This window comes from Amphiprion ocellaris, chromosome 17 (genome assembly GCF_022539595.1).
Source record: "Amphiprion ocellaris isolate individual 3 ecotype Okinawa chromosome 17, ASM2253959v1, whole genome shotgun sequence".
NCBI classification, from domain to species: Eukaryota; Metazoa; Chordata; class Actinopteri; family Pomacentridae; genus Amphiprion; species Amphiprion ocellaris.
The window spans coordinates 8,081,239-8,104,299 of NC_072782.1; the positions used below are offsets into that span (position 1 = coordinate 8,081,239).

Here is a 23,061-nt window from a genome sequence, read left to right on the forward strand (position 1 = left end):
GCACAGGGAGCATGTTAAAAAGGATCCAGTGTGCAAATGGTGTCATAAATAACATGCAGGCTTTCTATTTATCCAGATAAACTGTCAGAACAGGAGCTAATTGTCATAATTGTGCAGTCTTTGTACCGGGTGGTTGTTGTCTCGTTCTGATGAGAGGAACTCAGTTATTTTAGGTTTAAAAAATGAGGAAAAAACAAATCTATACTTGATTTTTTTTTTCAAGAAAGCTCTACTCTTAATAATTTAGCTAAAAATGAGCATCTCTAATGTGTTTTCTTCTTATTTTATCCTGATCTTTACTTTATCTGAAGCATTCTACTGTCTTACTTTATCTAAAATGCAGTGATCAATGCATATAATCTGATAATTTATCAGCTAATGTCATTTTAAAACTTTAACTATACACATTCTCACCTACTGATACACTTGATTTATATTTGATAGCTTGTCACAAAGATAAAAGAATGAAAAGTTGTCTGTTTATTAACCAGCCTGTGTGTGTTATTTGGCAACATCCTCCTTTGTTTCCTAATGTGTCCCCTTGGATTCAGACTCTCCTGTTTGTAGTTTTTTTTGACAGATTTGACACTTACTATGTTGTTCAAGCTGCTCTCTTCATTAAACATTCCCTGCAGCTTTGGTATGACATTCCTGCACGCGCTCAGTGCACACACACAATCAGTGCTTGTTAAAGAGCATGTGATATGGGAAATACACCGTTTTCCCACAATTACAGCCTCCCGTGAACCTTGGAGGAAGCAAATGCTTTGGCTGACTTACTTCATGTCTGTTTGAAAAGTCTAAACTAAACCTGTGACATCTTACTTTGTCCATTTCTTTGGTCTAAAATGTTCTGCCGACTCTCAAATTGAAAACGTTTTAAACCGTTGCGCCCGCTCATCCTCCATTGACCCCACACAAGTGGACATACATTCCACAATTTTCTTGCATTTTTCCGTGTCTTTGACCTTCCTGCAGTCCCTCTCTGCTGGTTATTTAGCACTTCAGAAGCTAGCACGACTAATTGGAGTGAGAGACAGGTGGAGCCACTCTGTAGCAATCAGTCTTGTTAGTGGCAGCGCTGTAGCTCACACTAGGCAATCTTTTTGTTTTTGCAGGGTGAACACTGGAAGGAGAGCATGAACTTTTGACACACTCACATATGGGGCCCCAGAGCAGCCTGCCAGGCCTCACTTACTACAGTTAACATCTAGGTTCTCTGTGTTATACCAGGAAGTATTAAAAAAAACAGTCTGTGAACATAGTCTGAAGGAAAAAAATAAGAAATTTATGCTTTAGATTTATCTACAGGCTTTAATATAGGATTATTCTTCCCTGCACTGACACGTGAACCAAAATTTTACTGTCTTTGCTGCATTTATTAATCATTTATTTATTTATTTTTATTTTCTTTAATAATTTGGACAGGACAGTGCATTTTAATGAACATACAATCTTATAATACTTTACACAAGTTTGCAGTAAATATGCCAGATTTAGCAGAAGGCTAATTTCCATCCATTGTCCCACATATAAAAGAAAAACATACAAGGATACAGACATATAAAAAAACAAGATAGTAAAACAAAAACAACAAGAAATTAATACTGGCTTGGTTAAAACTATCCTAAAGTGCCACTTTAAAAAAAAAAAAAAAAAAAAGTACTTTCTAGGCATAACCTCTCATAAAGTGCATATAGTTCAAGTGCCTGCTTTTAAAATGCTTGATTATAAAGTACCTGAATTTCTCAGTGTTCACACGTTTGATTGTTAATCAGCCATGCCTTATACTGTCTCTTAAAACTGACAAAAGTGGAGCTTTCTCTGATAGATGTAGGTATAGCATTCCAGTTTGTACAACCTTTAATAGACAAGGCATTCTGTGCAAAGGAGGACTTTCTAAATTTAACTTCACAGTCACTCCTGGTGGCTGACCTTGTACTACCAATACCATTTTTCTTTTTTGATAAAATCCCCCTGGTGCAGTGTAGCCATCCCATTTACAGACTTATAATCACATCCAAACATGATTCCTTGCCTGTAAGTCCAGTAGTTTTGTCTTTTTCATGATTTCTGTGTCAGTGTGTGTGGTACGGTCTCAGGCCCGTAGTGACGTGTCGGTGTGAACGTGTCCGCTGAGCGCAGACATGCTGCAGTGTAATGCAACCAGGCAGGTGTGAGGGTCACAGCCAGTTTGTGGGCCGGTGTCTTGACCCCTGCTGTCTGCTTTGTCTGACCGTCAGAGGAACCCCTTAATTAGACCCTTTGGCTTGCAGCGTCCGCCCGACGCAGCCCGGCAGACACACTGCAACAATCCCTTCATTAAATGCTCCTGGATGACTTGGCAAGAAGAGCCTCAGTTTTCCAATTCCTCCAGCACAAAGACCATGCTAAGACCTCCAATATTTCACTTTGAGTTGAGAGCACCTGTTGCTTTTTTCTGAGAAACTAAGCATAATCCTTATTTTGTAGAATAGTCTGATTCACCAAGTTGGTACAACTGTATGAAAACAACTTGTCTGCTTTGTGCTGCAGACTTTTTTTTGTCATGTTTTGTCCTTTGTGACTAAATGCTTTAGGTAAATCATGTAAAACAATTTTTGCATTCTGTTCCTAAAACAAAATCAGTGTGAAGAGACAAGATACAACCAACTCTAATTGTAGAAATTTAATTCCTATGCAAATAAACTGCACGCATTTTTTCTTCTGAATAATTGTGGTTTGTGTTGTATACATTTCCAAATTATTTTCTCATCTTTTCCATTTATTTTATTGTTTTGAGGTCACTTGTACCCTATTTTATATCAGAGTCACAGTTTTGATTCATGATATTTTCTTTAATCTGACCAAGTATTTTTGGTGCCTAAGCCTAACCAATCTCCTAGCATGTAATTAATGCCTTGTAATTGTGAATTTTAGTGTGATACTTTACTAGTATCGTGGTTCCTAAATTTACGCAAACAGCAGTAAAAAAGGAAAGTAAACAAGTTTCTGAAAAACAGTCCAGCACAGATCATGAACCCCGGTCTCCTGTGTGAGGGTCTGGTTGCCAACGTATGCCTCCACCTTCCAACCTCCTAACATACTCATTGTAGCTTTTTCAACCTGGAAGCCTTTCCTACTGCGTCATACTCCTGCCTTAAAGTACGTTTCTTTCAAAACAGAAATGAGAATGCAGTTTATTTGTATAGAGTTGGATAATGCTGTTTATGTACACAACATACTATAGGTGTTGGTGAGTTTATGCAGGCATCTGTTCATTAGTGGGATTTGTAAAAACTGTGAAATGTTGCTTTTTATTTTGGTCGTTGCAGGCTGGAATCATTATTTCTAAGTTTACACGCTACTGCACAGTGTTATTGAAGCAAAATGTTGCTTTTGGTTGGTCTGTAATGTGAGTACACACTTTCATGCAAGATGCCAAGGTAAAGTAATCAAGTAGCCAGAAAATGAATGAGAACAGAGCTGCGAGGGAATTAACTGACTCACAGGCAGCCAGGTCTGCTGACAAAAACAAGAAGATCCAGCAAGGCTTGGCCCAGTGACCTTCAGTGGTAAAGAGACAGAGAAACAGAGGGAGAGAGGAAGGATTTCATTCTGCTGTTCTTGGCTGCCCCGTGTTGTTGCCTCTGCCATGGAAAATCACTTCCTTCATGGCACCTTCAGAGCCAGACAGACAGCCCTTTACATGGAATGCATCTGTAAGGTTGTGGGGCTGTTGTGTAACTGCTGTAGCCGTGGCTGAAATCTGAGCCACAGGTGCGTTTCAGGTGCGGAGTCCAGTTGGTCCGAGGAAAGAGCCTTGTGCATTGTTTCAGTCGCAGCCTCTCAGTTGGCTTCAGCGCTAGTATTCAATATAAGGAGATTACAACATTTTTGCCTCAAGTGATTTGATAAGGCTCTCATGAAGAGGCTGCATTAGTAGTTAGAAAGAAAAAAAAGGATATCTTATGCGGAAATCTGATCAGGTTCTTTGAGGTAACCTGAAATTACAGCTTACATATTGCTATGTTGAATCACAGCTGTAGTTGTTCAGTGGCAGGTTTAGAATAAAAAAAGGAAAGGATCTCTTCATTAAGTGCAAAACAGTAGAATAAAATAATGCAGAAAATGTAGGTTTGTAGTGAAATGTTGTTTAACATTGTTTTTGCACATCAAGAAGACACAGTGTTGTGTCAGTGATTTGCAGGCAGTGAGTCAGTCTGAATTTCTAAAAAAAAAAACAACCATAAACCCTTCAAGTTATTGTTGAGAACATGTCAAAAGAAATCCAATACAGTAAAATTCTGTCAGAGATATTATAGTTACTAAATGGCAGATGTGCCAACTTACCCTGCGGACTGTAATAAATCAATGATGAGTCGACTAACAACCACAAAGCCAATGCAGAAGAACATCAAAGTACAATACCGCTGAGGGCCTCTAGGTGTTGGATCCAAAAAGCATCCGGCTCCAACAGATTCCCATTCAAAAAGGTTCAATTTCTCAAATGAAATTCTAGCTAAAGAAATTTTTCCCACGAGTCATTATGGTTTCATTAGGTACATCCCTTCCTTCTGATCATCCCTGTGGTTGTCATTCTGAAAATAATGCCATAATTTAGTAGATATTATGCCTCAAAGAGAGATATTGTTGGATGTTTACCTGGCTTGATCAACATGCCTGATCTGGAATTACTGATAATGAGTGATTAAATCATAAAGGATCATTGACAGGTGAACTGGAGTCACATGTATGTTATGACCAACATTAGCTGGTGGAGATGGTAATGTAGCTTTACTGACAGTTCACTGTAATTACGTGTGTTACATCCTCAAGGGATAGAAGGTGATTGATCTCCATTTTTTGGGGGGATAATTATGTCTGTTTACACTCTTGATGGTTTCTAATGTTATTGCACTTAAACGCTATTTTAGCATTAAATAGAATGTGTGCAACATACTTTGCTTATTAGCTAACATAGCAATAATATGTTAGGTATGTGCTCCTGCCAGGTTTCAAGTGTCACTCACACATTCTGCTCCATCCCACTTCCCATATTTGGCTCTAACCGGAAAAAAAACCTAAAGTTATATCCTCTAACTCAGATCCAGTGCTAACCAGTAGATAACATCACCGCTTGATGTGTCCATCTTTATATCCAGGCTTCAAACTGTGCAGCAATAGTGCTAAGCCCTGAGTGGTGGGAATCAGTCTGAACAGAAGGAGTGTTTTCAGGGGAGAAGCTTGGTTAAGTAGGAGCAGGACCTTCAACCTACATGGTGAGTTATATAGTGGATTTTGTAAGCTCCTTTAAGATATAATACAATTTAAATTAACAGCCCTGCCGTAACATGCAGCCTTATGAAGCATATTATGTTCATTTTTTGGTGACATTGTCAAAAATATGTGTATTCAAGGTGGAGTTTTACTATACTCAGTGACAATTTCAACAAAAACTGATCATTATGTGCATCATAAAAGCAGACTTTTGGGCAGAATTGGGTAACATTAGGTTTTATCAGTCTGCACAGACACCTAATAATGTGAACAGTGGGTGTGGGAAAGATGACACATTATTATTATAATTATCTATCACATTTCAAACCTGCGATTTTGAGCAGTCAAGCAAGTTATATTGTGAACAATTTTTTTTGATTTATAAGATTTTTAAATCAATTCGATGAAGTAACTTAATTGTTATTTTCATTTTCAATTCAATGATGAATCAAAAACAGGCCTATCATTAGTCATTGTTTAGTTTATTGAATTTTACAAAATTTTTGCATTTTGCGATCGTATATTATCAAAGTGTGATATAAATTTATTCCTACTGCATGTGCTATATATTAAAAAATGTACATGTGAAATAACTGCCGTAAATCTCATCTTTTAGTTTCGGTCCTTGACTGGCTGGAAGCCGTGTGAAGCGAAGTGTTTACGAGTATCACGAAAGTTTTGACATTTACAACCTGACACAGATAATTACCTCACAGAAACTGTATGATTGCAACAGTCTTAATTATTACCTGCATGTTGTTGCATCTTTATGCACGTTTCAGTGCTATAAAATTCAAATATGTGGTTACATCATGTTCTTGTTGTCTGGAACACGGAGAATTGAGTTTACAAGCTGTTTTGCATTAACCAGGTCAGACCCTGAAAACAAGCTTTAATGCATTATACATTCTTATTTCAGCTTGAAATTTAAGATGAGCTGCTGAAAGCCCGGTGAACTGAGTGATTTGCGCTGATAATGTAAAACTGATTGTACTCCTGCATTTTCCCAGAAGTAATACTGACCAGCAACATTTTTCTGTAGAAAATGATTCAGCAGACGCGATCGTGTTTCAGTGTCACATCGTAGAGAAAGACACAGTGAGTGAGAGACTGAGACGGTGTGACAGACAGAAGGAGGGAGAATCTTGCTGTGACAGCCTTTTCACTCCTTATGAATGGCGTTTTTCTTCCCACTCAGCATTCTTTGAGACTTCAAAGCAACAATCTCAGCAGAGTGATTTGGCTCTGCTATTGTGGGAAGCTTGAATATTCATCAGGATCTTTCTTGTACTTGAGGGCTGAGACTCTACTGGAGATCTGACAGTAAACCTGCATATTGTATATTATATCAGTTGGTGTATAGATATTGTCTGATGTCTGTCTAGACTTTGATGGGCACAAATGACGTGGTAAATAATTAAAATCTATGCTAAACTGTTGCCTGGGGTGCATCAGAGGCCCTTTGTACTACTTTTTCCATTGTGTATAAAAGAAATAACCACAACGCATTGATTGGTTTCTTAAATGAAGATTGATTCACAGTGCAGCTTGTAAGTGGTTACTTTAAAATGCACATAGGCTATTGTTTTGCAACTACATAATGGAATAATCGATTATTTTTATTCTATCAATGGGAAATTTAAACAGCTTTTATTACTGATTGTTAAAAAATTTTAAAACTTGCTGCTTTCAGCCTCTTAACTATGATGATTTGCAGTTTTCTACTTTTTGTATATCACTGTAAATCCAGTATTTTTAGATTTTGGGCACAAGAAAATGGTTGTCAGGAGCTTTAGGGAACTGAAATGGGCAGTTTTCACAGTTTTCTGACATCTATGAGACCACATAATTAATCCCTTCATCTGGCGAACTGATAAGCGCAGAAATCCATTAAAAGTTGCAGCGTTAGTTCTGCTTCATGCCGCAAAATATAGTATGAAATCTTTTCTTATAACTCAATAAAGAGAGCTAATCTTTGTCTTGCCGGATGATGAAGATGGTGTCAGGCTTTCTTGACTCTCGCAGCCCAATTGGACCATTTGGGGCCAGACAGCTGTGTTGCCACGGTAATAAACCGCTTTCCAGGATTCTGTGACAGCAGTTTTAACACTGAGCTGCTGAAAATCCTCCTAATTTCACAGAGCTGAGGGTCATTTTTTTTCCCCCCCAGCTGAAACATCGTTCACGATACGCATTCCATCTCTGCATAGAGTAATTTCATCATCTGTGTTCTGCCATGCCTCTTTGTTTCACAGGTTAGCAGTGATTTTTCACAGTCATCCATCCCATTCCTCTCGCTGTGCGATGAAAGGTGCGTTTTCTCCTTTAAAGTCCTCTTCTGAAATCAAAAACGCGACTCGCTTTCATGGCGCATTGCAACGCCGGTGCTTGTATTCATGTAGGGTCTCTATTTCATAAGAAAAATGTTTGCTTTTTGAAATGGAGACAGATTATTGCAAACAACCAAGCTGCATTAATTGATCTCTTGCTGCTGGAGGGCAAAATGTGGAGAATACAGAATCTGCAAAACAAACTGAAAGTAATCTCAGAGCTGAACTTCTCCCCTCAAATCCCTCCCAGTCTCCCCAAAATCAAAGTAGCCAAAATACCCGAGAGTGCCAGCGTCAAGGTTACATTCACATGAGTTCCTGAAGTACACAGTGCACAGTCTTTTTTTCTGAATTCAAGGAAGGAAAAATCTATTTTACGCACATTTTATTCCCATAAGAGATGCAACATGTTCTCTCTAATGCGCATGATGTTTGCAGAGCAGTTTATGTCATTTACCAGTAAATGTGTCCCGTCAAGGAAAAGCTGAGTAATGTTGAGTCCTTGTCGTGCCTGTTAATGGTAAGTATTTGGTTTTCTTGGATTTTGGTGGGATCACGAGGAGGTTTTCAAGTTTAGCATCCACCATTTTTTGCTGTCGCTGCACAGTATTGTCAGAAATGAGAGGAGGTGTGATGAGGAACACTGGGGAAAGGCTTTTCAGTCTGGCAAAGAGGGTTAAAGAACTGGAACCATGCGTGCATTAAGAGAACTGGATGTTATGTTCCAGTCATTCTAATGAAAGTTTCTCACCGGGAACATGCAATGAAAAAAAAAGCTCTCCTCCTCCTTCTCCTCCACCTTCTCCTCCCTCGAGCCTGTGATTTTTGGCCTTTAGAGGATTCTTATTCAAGTCGCTCTGTAGCTGCATGACTTTTTTATAACTCCACATGAAAACTATTTGCATTTACAACACATACTGGAAAAAAAATGTTATTGGATCTATTTGAGTGAGTAATTTTGGAGTGTTTGTGATACTAGGAAAAAGTGTGTGTATTGTGACGCATCTGTTTACATGGTAAGTAGGGTGTCATTTTACCTGTAGCTCACTGTAGCTTCAACACTAATGTAGTTGCTGGTAACTGCTGAAACAAGCTACTGGCTAGTAAATATTTGGTGGGATTTCATGTTGCAAACCGTCATTTTCTTCATGTCTGTAATCATTTTAAAGTCATTCAGTTGTTTGTTACTGAGGTTTCACAAAGGTGAGAGACTTGCTAGAGGTTCATTTATGAAGAAGGGGTCAAATTTGAAGGAGTAGAGACTGAATTATCCAAAGTTTTTGGCCCCAGTATAGGCCAAAATCTTAAACAATGCATTTTCCATTGTATAAATTTGAGAGATAAGAGATTTTCTTCTGTTTAATGCCATATAAGGAATTATGCTCATATGTTCAGCAGTTTAATACCAGTCTTCATGATGAGTAAACTGAAGCTTGATATGTGTTCTGGTGCTTGCATGTCTGCTTTGCCTATTTCTCATTCCAGTTGCAACAAACATTGTGGTTTTTCAGAACGATTAAGGAACTAGTAGAACCATTTCTCCAGCTGTATTAATCATCCTGTAATTATGTGAGCGATGACAGATGCGCTTTGCAGTTTAAATTCTATCTACGCGAGGGAGGGCAAGAAAAATGGGGAAGGGAAGAGTTCATTTGACTGAAAATAGGCCTTGCAACCAGTCTTGCCCCACTTTCAACCCCTTTGTGTGGTGGAGTGACCCCCACCTATGGAGCCGCTCACTCCCCCTGGACCCCCCATCCCTGGCCTTTGGGCCGAGCAGGGCTTGTCTGAGAGTCCGGAGAGGCTCCACGCTGGGCGTTTGATGGAGCGCAGAAGGGTGTGTGAGGTGCACTGACCCATTCACATCGCTCCCCATGCACTCCTGCTCCACAATAGGCTGACTTATCACATGTAATACACGGCGCTGCACAAATGGGCAGTGACAGCTAGAAGGCTAGTGGAACACCAGAGGGGAGAAGCTGCTGTTCCCACCCAGTTAGACTTTAAAAGTGGGGACAGGTGTGTGGGGAGGAGAAGCCCATTTGGTTGTTGTTGTTGTTGTTTCGGCCTTCTTTAACACCACCACATTATTTTTGCTTTTGTTTGCCATTTGGAATGACTGAAACTGCTCCAGACACTTCTTCGTACTTCCAAGTCTCTTCCATGTGGAGGTGTTTATGGTTCGTGTAGTAGCTTGGTTAATCCTCTTAACTTGTACCACACATAAATCTCTCTCTCGGTGGAATGTGTCCCTTTGTTATCGTCATGTTCTTCTGTATGTTTCGCATGTGTTCGGCGGATTAGTGTGAAGTTGCGGCGGTGCCTGGAGGTGTGAGTCCTAATCACCTCTAATCACCTGACGTGTGATGGCCTGATCTCCGTTGTAGCTCTGCAAAGTGATTGTGTTTTCACCTCTTTCACGCACAGGCTCACATGAGCAACTGAACTCAGCCTTCGTCTGAACTTTAATGCCAGACTCTTGGTTACAGATTAATGCCTGGTCTTTGCCATTCACTCTGCACCTGTGTCTGCAGCTGTAGTTTCGTACACATTGTGTCAAGACGGGGCTGCAGAGAAGTTTGCTCCCTTTTCTGGTGTAATTATTATGGATCGGGCCACTTTATTTTGCTTTTACTCTTGCAATTCAAAAGTGTGCAGCATTTTTTGTCATTGTTAACCCTCTGATGTGCAGTGTGGGTCAGGAGATACCCATTTTCAGTTGGATTTGGGCCACTTTTGACCCATTTTGTGCATCAAAGGGTTACGGTTGCCACCAAACTTTTATGCTTTTGGAGAATTCAAGTGTGCAGATTTGTCTGATTTCCCTCTTTGTAATATTTGTTGGGTCATATATCATTATAGAAAAAACTGATGCCATGTGATGTGAACATGGAGTGTGCAGATAATTTTAAACAACTTGACAGAGTTTCTTGGAATATTAATGCAACAACTTAGTATCACCATTCACTTTTAGCTATCTTTGCTGTAGAGCACAACATTAGAATTAGAACATACCACTTTTGTAACTCACAGAAAACATGCTCATGTAAAACTCAGGTCTGGAGCGGTGTTTCTGAGCCAGGAACCTGCAACAACCCATTCACACTAACAGCAAACAGCTTTTTGATGCGGGTTCTTGCTTCCATGCATCAAATATTCCCACCTTCAGACTTTCCTTGCCTTGCAGGATTTGATACCAGGTGGTTTTACTGTAGTGTATGTACATGTCCTCTGTGAGTTTATGCTGTAGTTTCCGTGTCCCTCTTGGCATGCTGTGTGTTTGCATGCCTGTGGCGATAGTTCATAACGCTTTCACTGCTGCCTTTCGCACCTCATTCAGCCCCACGTTCACATCCATGGCCCCGGTTCACCCCTCTATTGCCCCCGTCTGCTCCGCTCTGCTCTCCTTTCTGTATATGACTGATGTGAGAATTTGCAATGTGTGTGTGCGAGCAAAAGAGAAAGAGAGGGCATGTGTGGATGTACTCAGCTGTTACCTCTGCAGTGGAGCGGTCACAGAAAGGGCCGGACAAATAGCACAGTGAGAGAGCAACTAAGTAACACCCTCCTCCCCTTCTCTTTTGTCCCCCTTCTTCTTTCTCCATGTCTGTCTCTCCCAGGCTGTCAGAGTGGAGTAGCGCTGGAGGCAGCAAGTGCTGTGGGAAGTTGCTGAGAGCGCAGAGAGGCAGAGTGGCAGTCACTCACAGAGGAGCACTTGTACAGAGAAGAGGCTGAACCTCTTTCTGGAAAGGATATCAAGGCCCACTCTCACGCCTCCTTCTTGTTGGTGTGATCGTTGTGGCAGCACCTCAGGGATTTGAAGGAAGCCGGCGCTGGCAGGATGGTGGTGGCGTGGCTGCCTCAGGATTGGGCCTGGCAGGCTGTTCTGCTGGTGACTGGACTGGCAGCGCTGAGCCGAGGGTCTGATGGTGAGTACAGCTCTCATTGCTGGTTGTTCTGGTGCCTTTAAGTCACTGTGAAGCTCACTTTCCTTCTCTGTTTATGCCTTGAGATGGCAAACTGGCAACGCTTGTTTTCACACGTTTTATTGATGCTTTCTAGCCCGACAGGTTTGATCCCACTAGCTCCATCTATTTTTTCACTCTGATATTTATGATGAGCAACAGCTATTATGATCTCCGCAGGGGGCTACCATGAGAATGCATTTATCTGCGCCGTCCTCTCCCTTCCCAGCACAACCCCCCCCAGCCTCCGCAGACTCCCTGTTCGTGTTTTGAATTGTTTGAAGATGGACAGCCAGTTGTCTTTTACGATGAATGCCAACAGCGTCACGGTGCCCCGTAAGGTTGTGACAAGCTCGGAGGGTCGACAGGCTCCCGCCCCCTCCCGAGACGGTGACACTTGTGCATTTGTTTCCGATTTGATCGGTGAAAAGAAAGAGGGATGGTCGGTCGGTATGAGAACTATGATTTTGGAATTTCCCGGTTTTAATGTACAATTTCTCAGAGTTGGTTAGTCGCACTTAAATTATCCAGTTTTGTGATGTCAAGATTTCCCAGTTTGTCATTTTATTAGAGCTAAAACAATCAGTCTGTTAAGAAACTAGTTGACTGACAGAAAGTTTGTCTTATTTTCATGATCATAATTTGATTTACTTGTTATAGTAAACGGAAAGTCTTCGGCTACTGGAATGTTGAAAGGACTAAACAAGCAATGTGAAGTTGCCTTTAAGAAGTAGTTTTGGGCCATTTTTCCACAGTTTTCCTAATAATAATAATAATAATAATAATAATAATAATGATAATAATAATAATTTTAAAAATAAAACGGACTAAGCATTAATGACAATAGCCATTAGTTGCGGCGGTTTGGTGTGAAGCTGCAAAACCAGAGTCTGGGTGCCCACACACACAATTAGACGCAGTCTTATAATATTAACATGCAACATTGCCATAAAGAGAAAATTTCATCATAGACTATTAGCTTTGATTGAATTTCCTTTAAATGATCAGTGGTGTGTCACTGCTTTAATTTATCAACCTATTTATGCTCCCAGTGCTGTTTTGACCTCATCTTGGTATGCATTGTTTAGAATGTATTCATAGTATATTATAGTGTGTTACTGTTTGTCAAGTTGTTATTCTTTATTTTCGCCTTTTTACAGTCTAGAAATTGATTAATGTAGTCCTCAAGAAGCCTGATAACTGATATAAATGACAATCTTGCTGTCAAAATTTACAATAACACAATCTCCAGTACAAAATTTTGTCATAATGCCTTTGTTTATTTAAGTTTAACATATGTTTAATTTAAGGAAAACTTTACGAAATGTATCATTGAATGTTGATAGGCTTGCACATGTGACATGTAACCAATCAGGTTGAGGCTACAGAGTGTACTGCATTCTTAAATTGGTTGATTTTATTGGGAATCGGTTAAAATAAAATAATGACCTGACCACAGATCAAAGCGATGTATTGACAGAAGAATGTCTGATTCGTTTAAAATGCGAAAGTTTTAAACATTTCAGCAGCAAGAAGAATAAATAGATGATGTGATGATGAAAAACTTAACATTAAAAAAAATCATGTAATCTTAAGTTCAGTCCTGGTAACAAAGCCTTTCTGTTCTGAAATTGTGTCAAAACTGAAGACCAGCTGTAAAATCCCATACTGACTGCGGGGTTCAGAGCTAAATGTAACTTTCACAGTTGGTCATGAAATACCTCAGCTGCTGATGAATGCTTCTTTAGAGAATTTCCTTGTCTCTTCTCTGCACAGACCGAGCCGAGAGTTTAAACCCTCAGCGAGTTTGAGATTCAGTCGCCACACAGATATAATGGATGTGGGAAGACGGAGCGCAATTCAGACTAAATCGCCTGTGAAGAGTAACATTGATTCTCACTCTCCCAACACTCGCTCCATTAACGAGCAGGAGGCAAAGTTTCTGCTTATTCCTGTCAGTGCACACTAGACGAACAGTAGATGAAATAAAGATGTGAGCCGCTTGGAAAGATTTCAAACTAAAGCTTCTCTCCTCAGTTTCACTCCTTCTGTTCAGTTTGTTTCACCAATACTTCAGCCACCAGTTAACTTTTCTGTTCCCCCTGTGATCCGATCTTTTAAAGGTCACCTAAATGAGTAAAACATGTGGGAGGTTGCCCATAAATCTGAGTTGCACGGTCGGTTTGCCACCTGTTTCTACAAGCTGGTGAGGTTCACAGAGAATAGATGAGTCCTGGCCTCTTTCATCTGCTGGCAGTACATTAGAAATATGAAGGATTTAGTGCAGTTTTATGATAATACTGATATAAAGGTTACATTTGTTACAATTATTTTGGTTTTGGCTTTATGTTTGTATCTAAAAAAACATCTAAACTCAATGTGTCAGTGCCGTGGCTGCTAATTCCACAACTACTAGACAAGAAAAAAACTTACACCACTGTGGCCCATTACTTAGAAAATGTACTTGAAATGAATAAAACTAGGACTGTTTGAGGAGTTAAGATGTTGAAATTCACGTTTCTATACTAAAACCATCCTTTGTATAGTCAACATGCCTCATAACAAGCTGTTTTATGCGTTATGTATATGTCATATTTTTTTATGCAGTGATCATCAATGTGTCTCTGTAGGAGTATTCTTTGAATTTTTATCATCTGGTTTTTTGTTGTTGCTCCATTTCAGTTGCAAGAGCAAAACTTTGCTAGAGGGAAAGCAGATTGTGAGGCTCTTTAGGGCTTGTTAAATGGAGACGGGGCCTTTTTTGTGTTCCCATCGAAGACATTTATGTGTTCAGTTAACACTTTTGGCATAAAATGAAACTGATACTTAAGATTCGAGGCTCGTAAAATATCAAGAGTTTGCAAAAACATACCAAAAGTTGTATGCAGCCCTGATACACCCTTCAGAGGATGTGTGCAGAGCTGCATGTTGTGAGCTAAGGTCAGGGTGTATTGTGGCATAGCGGTCCAGCAATACAAAACAGCAGCAGTTGGTCCTCGGCATGACCAGGCTCCTTCAGCCTTCTGTGCGCTGCTTCCTGTCAGGATGTGGATACGGTTCCCCTACACAGAATATGATCCCCGGGCAGATGTGCTGCTCCAGCGGTTCGGCCTGGGAGCAAAAGCTGTCTGTGTGTTTGTGTAATAATTGTTCATGTGCACCATGCTAATATATCTGCCTTGGGAGATTTGGAAGCTTAGGAAAAGTTTTTTTGTGATATCAGAGGGAGTACTGCATGTCCTTTAGTTCTGACGCATTCAGATTGTGAAGACTGAACTTTTGAAGTGCATGAACAGAGCTGAGAAGTTTTAGCTGAAAACTAAAATCTGTAGAGTTAGAAATCCAAGATTAGTAACCCCCAAAATTCAGCCCTATAAACCCCAAAAACCCATCGATGGGTCTGAAAATCACATTTCCTTTAAAAAGTCATTCAAATGGCACCATTGATCAGATCCAGAAACTGTTAAAACACATAGAATTGTTAGATTATGAACTTGTGGAAGTCCTTAAACTTACAATTTAACTGAATCTTAAAATCATATTTTATCAAAATCACTTCATTTTACATGTCTTGTTTTAAAAAGTCATCAAAAGATGTCATTTGCATCCACCAGAAGTGATTCAGCTGTGGCCAACAGTCAAGTGTCAAAACTTCAGGGACTTCAGCTGAAATAGGTTGAACTGCAGGCTGTGTTTAAATAGATCACAGGCAGACAAATATAGAAACAAGCTAAAAATGTAAGGAGTGAAATATCTATTCCATCTCCATCTAATTTGGAATTTTTTTGTTCTTGTTGAGTTTTTATAAGATAAATAATCAAGAAATTGAACTTCCTTTATTTCTTTTTTAAAAGTATTTATGCCATTATAAGTCTGATAAACTGCACAAAAGACATTTTTGAGTTCTCTCTTCTTCTAGCCATAGTGGTGCAGTTTCCATAGAGGTGCAGGACTTTATGTTGCATTGAAAAATAAGCCCACAGTGAAGAAAACTGTGACAGGAGCAAATAAATGTCTAGTAACTGCTTGAGATTTAGAGGGTTAAAAAACAAAAGAGTTCAACAATTTGGGGAATGTGATCAAAGTTAGATGGGAAGATTGACACAGTCAGATACCAGATTGATTTTTAATTCGCTTTTGAAGTGGCAGCAGATGAGTTTTGTGACCTTGATTTATTGCCAGACTTACTATTCTCCCATTATTCCATTGTTTGTGGTGACCTAAGTTATCTGCTCCTGACTGTACCATCATCTTTACCTGGGGGACATGAGGCTAGTGTCTTCCATTAATCAAAACTGTCTGCGAGTTATATATAAACCTTGAACAACCTTGGGTTAAAAACAGAAGCATCAGCCCTTTTTTTTTCTTTGACGGAGGTGATATTGTGGGGTAAAGTGACATATTGTGGTGGCGCTATTGTTGTAGTCTCTCGATATGTCTGAAATGAACCCCAGCATTAGTCAGTGGCTTGTGGCTTTTTCCAGTAAGCCCAAACCACATGGACAGATAGACGAGCAGCGAGATGCATTGATGGGAATTGTGGGTTAGACAATGTTTTTAAAAAAAATATCTGAGAGAAGATAGGAGCGAGGGAGTGTGTTGAGACAAGTACCACACTCAGTACACAAACACAAATGTAGTGCCAGCATCTCCACCTGTTTTATATCTGTTAATATGTGGGAGTTAGCGTGTGCCCGTTTGTGTTTGTCTGCAAAAAGTAAAGATACTGATACACCTGTACATGTGTTCTTTGAGGCTGCTTTGTAGGAAATGACAAAGAATGTGTGTTTATTTTATTAAACTTGATGTGCAAGTTTAATTTTAATTGTGTTGAAGCAGTGCGGTGTTTTTTAGAAGTACAATTACATGGAAATAGAGATAAATAGATATATCTTGGGGAATTTCAAGGTATCCAGGAGCTCACACATGTTACATTCAAGAAAGATATGGAAACCAGTGTACAAAAGAATTTACAATAAATGTGCAAATTGTGCTGGTCGAAGAAATAAGGTTCCAAAATTGCTGATATTTTCAGAAAATTGTTGATGTTTACAAAAAAAGGTGCAAAATCGCTGGTGTTTACAGTAAAGTAGAATGTTAAAAATAAGTCTAAGTACTTTTCAATAAACAGAACTAATAATATGCATACGTATAAATATTCTCAAGCCCTTGAAGGGAAAACATAAATCTGTAAATTTTCATACACTTCAATACAGAGCTAAACATTTTGTAATCAGGAATATGTACATATGTTCCCCCAAAATGCTTCAGAAATCACAGTTTTTCTTAACATTTCACACACCAGATTCATACATTCATGTACAAGTTTTTCTCCTTTGAGTTACAGTCTTTTTTGTTACTGCTGTCTCTGATATCTGCTGTGAATAAGGCAGTCAGTCTGTCTGCGTATTTGCCTGTCTTGAGTATTTTGTTGTGGATATAGCAGCTCGTTGCGGTATTCACACCCACGTGTCAAATTTATTTTCTGTGCAGCCGGTGTGAATCCCTGACGGTAAACTTTTTTTTTTTCCGGAGGTTCGGGCTCCGAGTACAAAGTGGAGGAGAGCAGGGTCAGCTACAGGCCTCCATAGATTTGTTGTGGTGTTATTGCTGCGGGTGGTGAGAGCCTCATAGTGACCAAAGGCTGCCTGGTCACGGCCGGCAAACAGAAGACAGGTTGCTGAGAGCTGAGAGCTGGAAACAGATGACCTGTTGTGGGCGTAGCGACCGAGAAGCAGGAGAGAGTGCGGAATGTGCTCCTCGGACACGTTCCTGTGCGTGCACGTACAATATGTGCACATGTGCGAGTGTCTCATGTGGCAGAGGCCTTTGAAGCCCATAGGGGGTTAAGAGCAATGAGGGTACCGGCGGCAGGGTGGAGGAGGATGTATGGCCCCCGTGCAGGTTGGTTGCGACCCTCTCGGGGTCAGAGTGCGATCTGCAGACACCGGGGAAGATGTCTCCTTTGAGGCGGTGATTTATCGCGGCCACCTGGAGTAACTTATCTCCCTTTGCTCACGTCTTCCTCTCTAGCTATGACGAACAACGAACAGCCTGTGTGAAGGTCACAGCTCACAGATTAAATACCCGCCATGCTGTGAAGTCCGCTCTCATGAACCTACTGGGTTAACTGGAAGACTTTATACGAAGATGTTTTTCGAGACATGAACCTCATAGTTCAGTATTTCTCTGTCATTTTATCACTGCTAACATCAGTCTTTGCATTGATTTCCAGTTTTTATTGACTGCCAGTGTCTGACATTTGAACTTCAGTTGAGTGCATCACATCTTTGTGTCTCTGAGGTAGTAAAATAGGTGTGAACTATATGAAAGTACATTTTAAAAGGATATTCTGCACCTTCTTGGTGAAATAAGATAACGCATCCAATGTTTGATGAGATACAATTTCAGACTAAAGCTGCAAGCAGCCTTGGTCGTGTTCTTGCATCCTTGCTGGTCAGCGAATCGAAGCATGTCCACCAGGTGGCACTGTGACTGAGAGTGTATTTCGGCCCATGGATGTGATGTGGGCCGGACTTTGATCACATGTAAAATTTCAGGCAGATTGGAGCATGTATAGGCTAGAGAAACAGCATTTCCTGTTTCATGGCGAAACATTGAAATTCCAAGGGCGGCCATTTCCACGCCCTCAGACTTTTGTGGAGCTTTTTGATGACTTTTGATCATCCATGCCTGCTGTACATCCTGACCAAATCTGAACTCTGTCGGGGTTATCCTGTTTGAGTTTATAACTTTTGAAAATGTGCAAAAATTCACCCAAAATCGTCCAAAATCTGACATTATTCAAAATGTCCAACTTCCTGTTGGGTTTTGGGCATGGTTCCCATAGACTTTTTTTTTGTGCAGCTTGGCGTGTTACATATGTGTACCAAGTTTCATAGCAGTAGGTGACATGTAGTTGTAGTTCTTGTTTAAAATTTTCCAGGTGGCGCTATTGAGCCATTTTGCCACACACCTATGCAATTCCCCTAAAATATCAAATTTTCGCTAGCCCTAATGTGTGCACAAATGTTCACGTGTTTTTGAGTAGTTTTAGGCCTTCAGATTTGCGATTCAAAAAGTAGGTACTAGAAAGAATAATAATTCCTTGTGTTACAACAGGGTCTTTGCATCATTTGGTGCTCGGACCCTAATAAATGCTTCCAATACTACTGTTGGTATTTACCGATGTGCTGTACGGCAAGATATTCACAAAAATCGAGACATTTTAATACTTACTGGGCTTAGTGCAAAAACATTTTATTGCATTCTCCTTTTTTCATTGTTGTACGTATACTAGGTCAGAGCATCTTGGTTTAGGACATATTAAGTTATAGAACCACTCCTGAAGTGGTAAGAAGCAATTCTATGCAAGAGAAAAATAATTAGAAAAAAGAATCACATAGTCTGTCAAGGAAGAAATAAAAACACTCAATGAACTATTTTTAAGCTAAGATAAAATTGTATTGATCCTGAAGAAAACTAAATGAAGAGGAATGTAGCCTAGTAGAAAAGCAATGAGATAAAAGTATGTTACATTTCTGAAAATAGAAATAATTAAGGTCAAATAGAATGGAAAAAGCCAAGAGTCACACTGACGATGATTATTTTTGCTGTCATATTAATGTTTCTTTTTCCAGTGGTGTTATATGATAGCATCTGACATGTACTTGTGCTGCATAAAAATACACTGTACATGTAGCCTTGAAAATAAGCAGTACCAGAAGGCAGTGTGCTGCTATAAGTCAGGTGGTGTCAGTTTATGGTTGTTTGCTCTTTGTGGACAGTGAGAGTTTGAATGAACTTTATGAAAACAGTAACCTAAACTTTAGACCTTCAGAAGGAGCACGTGAAGCCCTCACACCAAATGATACTTCTATAAGGTAGAAAATAGAGCAAGAGCTGCAGAAGACAATAAACATCTTATCTGATGTGGGGATTTCCATGTTCATTCCCATGTGTTAGTAATACCACCATAGGAAGGAAACACATTTCACATTCGGTCTTCGTCTATCACCGTGGAAAGAGGAGGGAGGACGTGTCACAAAACCTTTGAGACAGATGAGAATCACAGTCAGATGAGCTGCTAATGCCGATTCGTTTGGGGAAAGCTCAGTCCGGGGTGGAAGCGCCCAAAGATGCAGCGCCACTGATGGTGATGAGCTGCGACTGAAGGTTCTCCAGCTGGACTAACTCCCTGCACTTACACCACCGACGGCTCAAAGGATGTGTGTGTGTTTGTGACATTGTGTCAGTGTTGAGAAGCAGCCTGTGGAATGTGTAGGGGATGCAGCTCAGATTTCGGGGTGACCTTGAGTGCGCCACGTCGCTGACACAGCAGGTTTGTGTGTGTGTGCGTGTGTGTGTGTGTGTGTCTGTGTGTGTGCGTGTGTGTGTGTGTGTGTGTGTGTGTGTGTGTGTGTGTGTGTGCGTGTGTGTGTGCGTGTGTGTGTGTGTGTGTGTGTGTGTGTGTGCGTGTGTGTATGTGTGTGTGTGTGTGTGTGTGTGTGAATGTAAGACAGATAATGTGAGATGTATGTGTGTAGTTATACAAATGAACACACAAATGACAAACAATGGACTCGTTTGTTGTTTGTTTTCTAGTCTATTAGGTTATTTACAGAGTGTTTATTTTCAATCTGATAATTTTATATTTGGATGTTCGCTTTTTTTCAATTTGTTATTTTGATGAAGGGAGAAAATCTCTATCTTTAGTACAGTTTGTGTAACAGAGAGTCTTTACATCCTGGAGCCTCTTTAATAGTCTGTTGAACGCACAGTGATTCTGTAGTAAACCCGCTCATATACCATAAATAAATGACAGACTGGACTTACTGGATGAAGATCTTTATGTCATTTATATTTATTAATTATTCATTATTGTTCCTAGACTATTGAAAGTCTTACCAGTGTCTAATTTTGGCCTTAATAACTTGCTTAGAGAATAAATAATACATCAGCTGGTGCATATTAAGCTCTTTTTATTGGTTATGTGACTGAAGTTACTGGTTGCATTTGTGCATTTTTTTCATTTTGTAATTATTCCTGTGTCCAAAAACAAAGATTTCAAGATCTAATGCTGCTTTCTGCTGCAAACTTCTAACACGTACTCTGAGTTTAGTTCAGCACCTCTTTATCATACACGCTTTTCCCCATTTTCTACTCCAAAGCACAGTTCTGCTTCCCTGACATCAGCCTTCCTGTTCCTTCTCTCTCTAGAACGACCTGCCCCTGTCTTCTATTGCTCCCTCAACCACTAATAAAAAAGTTGAAATAAACCAGATCCGATTTGGACAGAATGTATCTGTATGAGACATTCCTTTCTGCCTGTTTTTTAAGCACTTGGGGAGCAAATGTGATGAAGAAATCAAGACCACAGCGAGGGAGGATCTGAACACCTCCACAAACTTCCCCTCTGACAGAAACAGCAACACAGATTAGGTTGAAAGGACACAGAGTACCACTTAAAGAGCAGTCAGTGTGTTTATACTGCGCTCACATTTAGCCTTTTCATCACGTAGTCCTCTGGAGGATTACTCATGTCCCCCTTTTCAATGGCTGCTTGGCTTTCAGGCTGTTGCGCCGCTTAGATCTGCTTACACCTATTATAATAAGAGCTGTTGAGGGAAGCTTTTCTTGGATTTGATTGACACACGGGGCCCGACGTGTAAATGTGCATCCTTGATGTCTTGAAAGTCTTAGCTTTCAAAGTTTACTGTTGCTTGTGTTTGATCGCTTTTGCAGCAGCTTGATGAACGTTTCCTCAGGATTTTTAAATATCTAACTTGGTTTTACTGTTCCTGAAGACTTACAGTTTGTATATATTCATATACTAATATATAATAATGGGAGCAGAAAGAAAAAGAGAGTGGAAATCTGGCAGTGAGCGAAAGAAAGACATCCGTCTAATGTGACAGAACACTGTTCAGCTCTCTGACCACAGACGTCTTCAGGGATGAGCTGCTGTCAGAACTGGTTTTATTCTCTGCTGATACTCTGTGCACCTTCACTTACTTATAATAAAGATATAAAAAGCAGCAGCACTGCTTGATAATCGTTTTAAATAAACAACAGGACTATTTAACATTAGTTCTTTTTACTTTTATCAGTTAATTCACACTTACTTGTCAAGATATTTGACAGTGCATGTTGTTAATGTACAAATGAACAGTAGGTTATTCATATGTTGTATCAGATTGGGTAAACTGAGCATGCTTGTCATTTATTCCAGCTTTTATTTCAGCTTTTCACGTGTATAGTTTAGAATTTCTACTGGTTCTCACTTAGAAATGTGACCTCAGAATCAAAAATGCAGTTTATTTTGAATTAATTTAACATTTATTTGGCTCGTGTATTGGTTTATTTCACTGTTAATTTTACTGTTGTATAGAGTGAAAGGCTAAGTAGTGCTGTTTATGAGAAAGTAAGAAGATCTTGGTTATTCTCATCTCAAATGTATTTTGCAATACAGATGTGTGTTTGCCATTGTAGTTTTATTAGTATTTCTGAATTTAGTGAAGTGAAATTCCGGTTTCTAACATTGACATTATTCCTGGTTGATAGTCTTTTAAACGACTAAATACCTGAAAGCAAAGTTTCTTTTTTGTTGAAAACATAATCTTCCATTGACTCAAGGTTCTGCAAATCACTTTCAAAGATGAGAAGCCCAAAGAAACATGTTGACATTAATATCAATCTTACTCCTGGATTCCACCTTTACTATATTACTGCACTTAGTTGCACATGGTTTGTTAACATATAATTCACTGCAACTATTACACTGCAAATGCTATCCCTCCTAAGCACAAAATCTTTGCACATATTCACCAATTAATATAATTTTGCTACTCATAGATGTGGTATTTGATTAAAGTTGCTGCAGAGTGGAAAAGTAGAGAGTGCACAACAGATAATTAATTAACTACAGTAGCCTTCTACTGTTTGTACATACATTAGTATATGTATATTTACAGAGAGATAAAATATACACAATCTAGTCATTGGCTATTTAAATGGGTTTAAGTTGATTATGGGTGCTGCAACAGTACATTGTGCTCTTGTTAGGGAACATTTCCTTTCCTGTACAACTGTGATAATCAGGGAAAAAATACAGTAAATGTCGTTATAAAGCTAAAGCTCTGAAGGTTTTGTATCTGTGCCAAATGTGGTGGATAGAATCTGCTGAATATTGCAGCAGCACACTGCAAACTAACACACTACCTTAAAGAACCTGGTTTGCATAATTACAGAGATACACAGGGACTTTTAGGCACAGACACACACACATGCAACACAAAGACCTCTTTCTGGTGAATACTGTTCTTCTGGTTCAAGACTTCATGCAGGTACATTGAGTCCAGTTTTCAGAGCAGCAGGGTTGCTGTCAGCAGCAAGTATCCACACTTTTTACGAACTGCATTGCCATGGTAACCATACTGAGAAAGACACAGACTAATTTTTTACTCTATAATTATAGAAGCTCATTTTAAAAGAGCAGAAATGTTGTT

General features: G+C 39.6%; 1 protein-coding gene across 1 annotated transcript in view; it reads left to right on the forward strand.

Annotated features, from left to right (window-relative positions):
• The window catches only part of bmpr1bb (bone morphogenetic protein receptor, type IBb), a 73,312-nt gene that overhangs the window by 26,531 nt on the left and 23,720 nt on the right, over positions 1 to 23,061 (forward strand). The window contains exon 4 of the mRNA XM_055019133.1: positions 11,210 to 11,518. Coding sequence (XP_054875108.1) covers positions 11,431 to 11,518 — 88 coding nt within the window. The 5' untranslated portion in view covers positions 11,210 to 11,430. The remainder of the gene's footprint in view (positions 1 to 11,209; positions 11,519 to 23,061) is intronic.